General features: G+C 41.8%; 1 protein-coding gene across 2 annotated transcripts; it reads right to left on the reverse strand.

Moving 5' to 3' along the window:
- Nucleotides 1-1168: 1168 nt before the first annotated feature.
- On the reverse strand, nt 1169-9743 carry LOC115374445 (glucocorticoid modulatory element-binding protein 1-like). 2 transcript variants are annotated; one of them, XM_030073385.1, is made up of 10 exons: nt 9672-9743; nt 8276-8414; nt 7815-7873; nt 7115-7236; nt 6709-6812; nt 5921-6105; nt 5336-5482; nt 3068-3205; nt 2645-2761; nt 1169-2557 (listed from the first exon to the last, which is right to left on the reverse strand). In XM_030073385.1, exons 2-10 carry the CDS (start codon nt 8395-8397, stop codon nt 2010-2012), a joined length of 1542 nt encoding a protein of 513 aa, XP_029929245.1. In that variant the 5' UTR covers nt 8398-8414; nt 9672-9743; the 3' UTR covers nt 1169-2009. The 2 variants fall into 2 exon arrangements, with proteins under 2 accessions (XP_029929245.1, XP_029929246.1); XM_030073386.1 differs by lacking the exon at nt 9672-9743 and adding an exon at nt 9352-9506.
- Between the last annotated feature and the right edge of the window lie 42 nt (nt 9744-9785).

The following is a 9785-nucleotide window of genomic DNA, read 5'->3' on the forward strand; positions in this document are numbered from 1 at the left end:
AGGCTTCCAAGGAGCTCACATTGCAGTCTCTAATGTTGTTAGCCCCGAATGACAGATGAACGATGGATTGCTCAGCAAATTACTTAATTTGAGCAAAGAAGCAAAGCGTATGTCAAGCTAACACCTGTAATCACACCTGCTTGATGCATGGCATTCAAGACAGAGAGAGGCAATTTATTTAAACTATGGACTCTTTTGACCTGAACTCATTCAGCTGCATGATAGTTTAATTTGCCGGAAAGGTAACAGGGTGGTGCACAATGCCGTTCAAAAGCGACACCAGGACAGGTGTTAGCAGGGACACTGACAGCTGTGTAATGGCTGATGAAAGCCATTCTTATCCATCTGAGCACCAATCACAGCTGACACTTGCAACCCCTCATACAAAAACTGCATCTGCACATGGAGTGTTGAGCACTGATCTCTAATAGTCAACTAATCATTGCAGTTCTGAGGGAAGCTGGCAACAGCCCGCTATCAAACTAGCACCGTCTCCCACTAGGCCTCAGTCATGCGGCAAGGCGTTAAACTGTTACTCAGCCTCACCGTGGCCCCGTGAATGGAGCTGAGGCAACAGCCAGTGCTGTAATCACATCACAGAGGTCATTTCCCATGGCACCGCAGGGCTTTTATGTCAGCTGAGCCCTGCAATAAAGGAGATGAGGGGATGGGTGAAACATGTTCTTAAATGAACACAAGCATGTCTTCCAGGTGAAAAAAATAACAACTAAATAAATAAACAGATAAAACCTACGTCTGTATGACTCCTATGTTAACCCACTGCAGTGAGCATGTTGTTTTCTGTGCCGTCACTAAAGCATCAGTGCCTCTGCAATCCCCATCTACACTCTGACATTAACAAGAAGAAATCATGTGCATCCTGTAATTCAAAAATAACGATTTACAAATGATTTCATTCACATGAAATGGCGTCTGGCAGATGGATGACAAGGTCGGAGCACATATTACATACTGTGATATTCACTTTTATCCAAACTCTCCTGTCATTCACCATTGTGTATTATGTGGCAAAGCATTTATCTGAATCTAAAAATATATATATATTCACGGATAACATTTCGGTCTAAGACTGTTACTGAAGAATTTTATTGAAATTCTTCTTGAAACTGAAATTGAAATATATCTTTGGAAAAGTGGTGCTCGTAGTACAATTTCATGTTCTATAATATTTCATTTTTATTTGTTGCTTTGCAATTGTTCTGTGGTAAAAAGAAGTAACAAGATGAAGAAAAAGTGTATTTGCAGCACATTTCTTAAACAGGTCCCTGTTTTAAAACAACAGCACTTCTCAAAAGCCACAATATTTATATCTTGTTCTCAATGTCAAACATCAATTGATCTATGAACTTCAGGCAGTGAGTATCTGGTGCATAGCTGAAATAGGATCTTAACAAGAACCTACATACAAACCTGAGTGAAATATATTTCCCTAAATCCAACTGGACTAATAATAAAAAACGCAATTTAAGTGCGATCTGCAATTTAAGTATTTCAACTACAAATATAAGAAGTATAATTATGAAATTGTAAAGGAAACACGTGATTGTCACAGCTACTTTAAAAATAATCACCAATTACATATAGACAAGGGAATAAGTTGCCACTACAAAGCATAAATAGAAACAAACATATTTACATCTGCAATGAGTTATTTTTACACTGATACTGTAAATTACTTACAAATAGTACTATTACAGATTCAAGGATCTCTAAAAGTAATCAAGCATAAACTTTGGGTTGTACTTGGCTAAAATGTTATTAAAAAATGTTTTTCTCCATTATAAAACTTAAAACCCTGATGCAAGAACACATCTGTGCCTTTCACACCACCAAAAAGTAATCGAAGCACAGTACAGTTTATGCGAGCGTACATGAAAAAAAAAAAAAAAAAAAATACAGTTACACCAAGAAATCTTTTCCTCTCTTTCAAAACCAGGCACATCCTCTCACCACATTCTCCAGAATCCTTTTGGGTGTTGCTCTCTCTCTCACTGTATTTTATGTTTCTTTGATGCCTTTCTCCCTACAACTACCCTGTTGATGTCATACAACCTCTCCAGCTCCTCCACCTGCTCTCCTATCAGGTGAGAGTCTTCTTCTCGAGCCCCTGCAGTCCTCAGTGCAGTGTGGCTCCCCGAGGTGTCCTCCTCCTGTCCCAGGCTGTGGAGGCTGACCCCGTGCTCTCTCTCCGGCTCGACATGCTGTCCCTCTCTGTCCATCCTGTCCGCTCCACAGATGATACCAGCATGGTGACGGTGGCCGGTGGAGACGGACGCAGAGAATCGGGTGAAGAGCTCGGGGCTGACGGTGAGTTGGGCGAGTGATGCCGCAGATAAGGCAGCGACAGTTAGAGGCTGGATCACCGGGCTGCCGGTGATGGGGCATAGGGTGCTTTGGCTAGCTTGATGCTGTGACTGGGTTTGGCTGGCGGAGGGGCTGCGGCGATGCAATCGCAGGCGTTTCGAAGACATGTTCCTGTAGGAGGTGCTTTTATCATAACCCTGCTTCCTCTGCACCTCCAAGTTCCCATCCAGCACTAAAGGAAAAGAAGATCTTAGTGGATAAAATCCCTTTCAAAATAAGATATCATGTGTACCATATGCTGCCAGCAACAGCCTCTTACCATAAAGCGCACTGTGGGCTCTGTTTTCTTCACTCTGACTGCGTCTCAGGTCCAGAGCTTGCTTCACAGAGTCTAGCAGCCCAAACATCTCGCACAAGGAGTTAAGCATCATGGCATCTGACAAAGCAAAATAATCATAGTCGTGCTAAGCTGATCCCATAAGTAAAGCTAATTAGGGCATTTCATGTTGCATGATTAAACCTATTCTTTATAAATTATGAGCAATTGTCCCAAACAGATCTTGAGTGCAGGATTAGTAATCACTTCAAAACATCAATGCCCATACAATTTGCTTCATAAACCAGATTAAGCCTGTGGATGCTGAGAATGACTTTTTTTTTAACTCAATTTGCGTGATCAACATTTGACTGAATGTAAAGTGATTATTTTGCTCAGCCTAGCATTTAGCTGGTATGTGGTCACCTGTTTCCTGCAGGTCGGCCCTCTCGCTGCGGACCTCCACTTCTTTAAGAGTGGCCACTAACTCAGTCTGGATGCTGGACAGGACCTCGCCCATCAGTCCAATGTCTGCCACACCCTTCCACAGGCTCAGGATCCCATCTAGAGACAGTTGATTAGGCAGAAAACAGTTATGATGTGTGAGGAACTCTTGTAAGCATGCATGTGTGTCTGTCTTTTCTGGAGGAGGGGTTAAAAATGAGAGTGAGAGACAGATGTGGTATAGGTAAGGACACAGGAAACTTTGTGTGCATTCAAGCACATGTATACTGGTGGGTTGTTGGTTAAAGAGACTGGAGAGGTAGGGAAGAGAAGGCAATGAAAAATGTCTGAGAGGTGAGATTTAAAAAGTCAAGGACTGAAATGGAGAGTAATACAGTCAGGGTGAAGTGGAAGGAGGACATGTCAGGGTTGGAGAAACAATGGAGAGAAGATATGAGTAAAGATAGAGGGTTGAGAGGTGGGGTGCTTGGAGACAGAATGTTAAAAGGGTGATAGAGTTGGAGAGGGAAGAGAAGAAACGGGGGGACCAGAGAAGGTGTTACATAAACGGAGAGAAAGGACGAGTGGGCAGATCAAAGAGAGAGTGAGATATTGGCTGGGAACTGTGCAGGCCTGGGCAAAACAGTAGCTGAGTACATTTAGAATGATAAAATGTCAGAGGTGCTTGAAATCTTATCTTATCTTACAAGTGATGCAGCCACTTTTCTGTTTAAACATGTTTCCATTAATGTGACACACCTAATGAAAACTTTTTAAACCCCATATGGATCACTTTGAATTTAGATTCAATGCATTCCCTACTTCTGCAACTTAAAATCAAACTGCATTAATATAGCAGGATTTAGGTCAGGGGTGTCATTTTTGTTTTCTTTAAATTGGATGTCTATAACACCCTTTGAGACTGTATCAGAGCTCTAAATAAACTTGAACTTGAACATATTTTTTTCTAGATTAAAATGAAATGCAATGTGATTTGGGAAAAAACAGCAAAAAAAACCCCACTACAAATATGAAGGAAAATACAGAGAGAAAATTATTTCAATGTAAAATCCCATATTTTTGAAAGGACTTATGCTGTTTACAGGACTACCTTTGTGAGCTCGCCCTAATCTACACTGCATCTACTCAACAAACATGCCTCACAGTTCAAAGCCTGGTAGAACAAAGTATTCCTATGTACACACGGCTAAAATAATGAGTACTGAGGGAGCATATAAAGGCCGCCACTGATTTAGCAGCTCTCAGATGCAGTGGGAGACTGTTTCAGAGTTGTGGACTATTTGAACAGAAAGCAGCAACACCATAAATCTTAATCCCTGTTTTACGAACAGCCAGAAGAAGACAATCAACAGACCTGAAGGCGGTAACCAGTGCGAGGACTTTAAAACAAGAGTTAGTGCCAGTTAAAACTCATGCAACAATATTATGTAAAGCTGTTGCCCTTCTATCTTTATGGAAAGACCAGAAAATAGTCGACTGTAATAGTCCAATTCACCAGTAATAAATGCAGGTCTGGTCTGTTTCAGACAGAAAAGGAAATGGTTCCTCTTTAACAACATTATTCACATGCAAAAGCAGTTTTGTTTTGGATTATGTGGGGTTCAAAAGAAGGAGAAATGAGAGAGAGCATTGAGTTAATGGATAATGGATTACATCCCATAACCGGACTTCCTGAACTGATTCCCCAGTCTTTTATGCTTGTCCTTGGGATTATTGCAATATGTTCTGCATGTGTATGGGAAGGGAGGTTAAGGTTTTATGGATGGTTAAGGGTCATATGTTAAGCATACACACTGAAACCGGTCTGTTGAGTGCAATGCATTAACCCAAGTTTGAGAGACTCTCATTCCATCTTTTTCCTCTCCTAACAGCCTTTCTTTTCCATCAAATTGTTTCAAATATGTTGATGACACAACTTTCCAATCCCAGTTGGATATTCTCCTACTCTTCTCATATTCTTCCTTTCCTTCATTCATATCTATCCCTCCTCCACTCTTCAAATGTGTTTATTCATCTCCTTCAATCTTCAAAAGTGTTTATTCATCTCCTTCCACACCCTGCTTTCCCTTTATCTCCCTCTCTATTCACCACTTTTTATCTTCCTCCTCTGTCATCTTTCACCTCCGCTGCATCTGCTCCTCCACCTCCACTCTTCCTCTTCATCCTTCTGCCAGTTGTATATCCCTGACTAGATAGTGAATATACCTGCACATGATTGCATCGTCTTACCAGGCGTGCTAGTTCTCTTTCTCTTGGCAACATGTCCATTAGCTGGTGTGGAGTTTACATTGGCTGGTCCAGGGCTCCACTCAGCGGAAGCCATGAACTTCTCCTCAGAGGGTTCCTCTACCTCAGCTGCATCATGCACAGCCTCTCCTGAGATAAGCAGAGAAACAGAACAAATAAATCCATATAAACATCATATAAACTGAGAGCAAACAAAAATTCTCATTTTGTTGTAGAGCTAATAATCAGTGCTGGGCAAAAATAAGAACGCCAAGGTTGTCTGGTTGGTTTTCTTATCTTAGATATTAATCATTTTCATGTGCAGGAGTAGGAGGAAACTGTTGCAGCATCAAAGAGAGCAGACTGCTCCCAATGGCAGATTTTCTTTAAGCTCATTTCCTAATTCATCTTCATTGACCCTCAACTGGATGTTTCATAAAGGACTCTTATCTTTCCATCCTTCCAGATAAATTAAGTACAAGTGATTTCTAAAGTTTCTTTGAATCATTTTAATGGTTGACAGAGTACTGCAGCCAAAGAGTATGTGCAAAGTCAACAGAGAACAGCTAACTGTCATTTGAAATCTACCTGGCATGGGTGCCAGCTTTCCTCCAAGAGGGTCAGCAGTCAGGCCTGAGGAGGTAGGTGGCACCGAGCTACTTGAAGGAAGCCGTGTACTGTTGATCAGCACATCAAATTTTGTGCTGCGGCAGGTGTTGGTGCAGACAGTGTCATGCTGGTAGAAATCTATCTGGCCGGAGTCCATCATTTTCCTGCATGGAGACAAGCAGCTTAAAAGGATACCACAGAGTATCAAAATCAAACTCTGTTGTCGCAGTGCTGCTGAGACATGTTTAAGAATGGATTGAATTTGTTGAACAATCTCAGTAGTTTTCCGGAGGTGTGCTTGAAACCAAAGCCGATGATTTGACCTACGGAGGTGTGTGGATGAGGAACAGCTAAAGCCTACTGCGCTGATATATTGACTCACAGCAACAGCAAGAACATGTGCAAACATGAAAAAGGGGGGAGACGCATCACTCAGCAGTTTGCTTGCATGTTATTTGATCCTACTACCACAATAACGCTGCTTACTGACTACCTCTGGAATGTACTGGCAAACTCCAACACAGACAGAGTCCCAGAGCAAGTGCAAATTATATCAATGAGATGTGGTGTTGATCATACAACACTGAGTGTAAGCAGTTTAATCTATGCTTTATCCCCACTGCAACTAAATAAAGTGAAGGAATCCATTAATGTGCATTCGGGCTTACAGTGAGCATGCCAGAGTCTCCCCGTCATCTATGACAATGAGGATAAAGAATATCAGAGGAAAATTTCTTTTACTCCCATAATGTAGTCCCATAATCTACCTGAGCATAACCCCTCCTAGTCGGATGGCCCTTTTCCAGTCTTTCAGTGTGGCTTTCCCTGCCAGGTGTACAAACTGCTTTGGACTGATCAGCTGGTCATTGAACTGCAGACAAAGAAGAAAACACAGAGTAAAAAAATTCTACAGAGAAGCAGTGTCTGTTTCAGATCAACTGGAGTGGTTATGAAAGCTTTTGTGTATTCAAGACAGAGGTGGCTGCCAAAATATGAAGATAATCGTGGTTGGCTGAGTGAGGAAGGGTTTGGCGCAGCTACGATACAGGATTTGAGAAATAAATAACTCGCAAGTGATGATCACAGTCAGCTTATTACTATCTGATACTATCTACTATCTATCTGGTACTATCTAGTACTGTCTGATCGCATTAATTGTTTGCATCAGCTTACCTTGACACATCTGACATTGATTCCAGGGCACACAAACTTCTTAAACAGCAGGACTGCTCTGCTGTCTCCACAGGTGATGGGGTAGCCGTACTCAATCTCCTCTCCATCTGCTTGACTGTCATCTAAAGATGACAAAAACAGAACACACACACACACACACACACACACACAATAGAAATGCTACAATGTGCATTATGTGTTACAGTATACTGCACAGGTTCTCAACCTTTTTGGTGTCAAGGGCCCCCAAATGGATACACATCAGGCCACAGACCCATATTTGATAAGATGTACTCTCAGGGATCCCCATCTGATAAGATTTACCTATTTCATAACTGTCTATACTGTAGATTGGCAGAACAGTGAAGAGTGAAACCTATGAACTGAATAGGCTAACTTCTAGTCAGTGTAATAATACTGAAATTAAATATTCCCCATTTTAATTAGGACCCCCTAGAACCTCTTCAAAGACCCATTGGGGGCCCCGGACTCTAGGCTGAGAACTGCTGGTATACTGCACAACAAAGCAACCACTAAAGCAAGTTCATTCATCTTCCAATTATGGAAAAAAATATTGTGAGAAATTCATCATTGCAGGAAACACACTGACTGTATTAAATATCTCAGATGTAAACTTCACATGTATTCGTGATTAAGAACTCAAATGTGATCAGGAAAGGCAAACGTGTGTCTCACTTACCGTGGTGCGTCTCTATGGCCAAGACTGTCGTGCCAGTGTCAGCAATGTCATCATTTATCCTGCAGAGGGCGACAGATCCCCCCATATCAAATAATAAGCATTTTCTCAGCTTTTAGCTTCTAATATAGAAAAGGGCTCTCCTATAATTAACAGCAACATCAACGATCAGCAACTAAATTGTAACCCCTCTGAAACAAACAACAACAAACAAGTATTTTTTTTCTTTAAGCTCAGATATCCCACTACTTAATTATTTAATTAGAATTTGTGCTAAACTTAATATAAATAGCTTTAATGTAGTATGATTCCTAAGAGCAGGGCACATTATTATCATACTGAAAGCCATACTCATAATTTCCAGTAGGTACACTTATTTGTTCCGCCCCGCTGTTTTGATGCACAGTAAATGCAACACACTTAGAAAGTGGATTATGTCCCCTGAATGCTGATCACTATATTACCCATGCAGGATGGGCTGAAGGTGTAGGATGACTTCAGTCTTATGGGTGCCACTGGATTCCCCCTCCTCTTCCTTCACCATGATTACATCCCCTGAAGATGCAGTGACCTCAGCACCCGCCATCACCCCTCCCCTCAGAGCTGCACACAGAGAAGGCCAAGCACGCATGTTAATATCAGCATCCAGCTCACACACATGTTCTCACACACTGATGCTGTTCAGTGCATAAACAGGTCGATGAAAACTAGCCCCAACAGTCGGTCTCCTCTGACATGCAATTGTAATGAGAATGTATCCATACACGGCTTATGTTGGCATATGACATAATCCTCACATGGGAAGGGCTTTGTACCTCCAGAGAACGCATATTTCTATGAATAACTTAAGTAGTGAACCCAAGGCTTGGGTATAGTTAACTTAAAACTGGAATTATAAAGATGGTGCTGCAGTGCAAAATGTTTATGGATTCAACAGGTGAAACGACCCATGTCCAAAATATTTTCAGTTGTTTCAGAGGCTGAAATCCTTGAATCGCACCATTATTACTGCTTTTTCCCTTTACAGTTAAGCCGGTAGGCATATTTTTGCCACAAATAACACAAGAAAACACAAGCTGAACCCAAAATACTTCTCCGGTGGAACTGTGAATGTGTAGACCTATTTTGTTCATGCCTGCCTGTTATCGTCACATTAAGGTTTTGGTACATACTTTAGAGAAACGAAATTACATAAGATGGCTGGTTTCCTTTACTTGTAATTAAGTGGTAATACTGAAAGGCAAAGCAGCTGATTGGGGCTAAATTTAAATTAAACTGCCCCATCGTACATTCCAGTAGCGTCTCTCCTATTCACGCTAACCAGCATTATCTTACAATGGTGATAGTGTCGGATGTTGGAGAAATAAATACAAATGTATACTCTGTAAAGTTACAAAATGCAAATTTGAATCCAGAATCCAGAATACACTCTCAGTCCCGCAGAAATAGCACCTGAATCACACTTTGAAGATGTGGAATAATAACACAGGGCAACATGTTTATCAGAATAAGGAGTAGAATAAAATGCATGTATACAAACTGTCGGCTCGTGCTATTCCATGTTTGAGAGACCAAATGCGCAAGCTTTTGGTGAAGAAGAAATAGACTACAGTTCACTGGTCAACGCTGGCTATCCTACATTATCAAGTAGCCGTGTTGGATCGCCAACTCCTCCACGGACAGTTGCGTGCCTGCTCACCCTCCTTCACCCACTCAAACTGACGTCTGTCGGCGCGGCGGCACGCACACCCCTACCGACCACGGCGCGCACCTCTCAACAGCACCAGAGGAAGTGCACGTCTACTCTAAAACACACAACGCACTACTTTAACAACATTTCTGCGGGTTTTTTTTACTTACCGTTTTTACAGCAGGGGATAATTCATCCTTCGCTCGTACCAGAGGTAGGCTACGAGAGCATGCGCCGTGCTGCTTGGTTACACTTCCTGCAGTGAAGGCAGCATTTGCCTGAGA

This window comes from Myripristis murdjan, chromosome 16 (assembly GCF_902150065.1).
Source record: "Myripristis murdjan chromosome 16, fMyrMur1.1, whole genome shotgun sequence".
Classification (NCBI taxonomy): Eukaryota; Metazoa; Chordata; class Actinopteri; order Holocentriformes; family Holocentridae; genus Myripristis; species Myripristis murdjan.

What these genes read in the sequence shown, in the direction of transcription:
- LOC115374445 (XM_030073385.1), bottom strand. Translation starts at nt 8,397, where the DNA reads ATGGCGGGTGCTGAGGTCACTGCATCTTCAGGGGATGTAATCATGGTG. An exon ending in CTAGGAGGGGTTATGCTCAG is followed by an intron (nt 6,106 to 6,708) that starts GTAGATTATGGG and finishes GTCTCCATGCAG; the next exon opens with GAAAATGATGGACTCCGGCC. An exon ending in AGCCCACAGTGCGCTTTATG is followed by an intron (nt 2,558 to 2,644) that starts GTAAGAGGCTGT and finishes CTTTTCCTTTAG; the next exon opens with TGCTGGATGGGAACTTGGAG.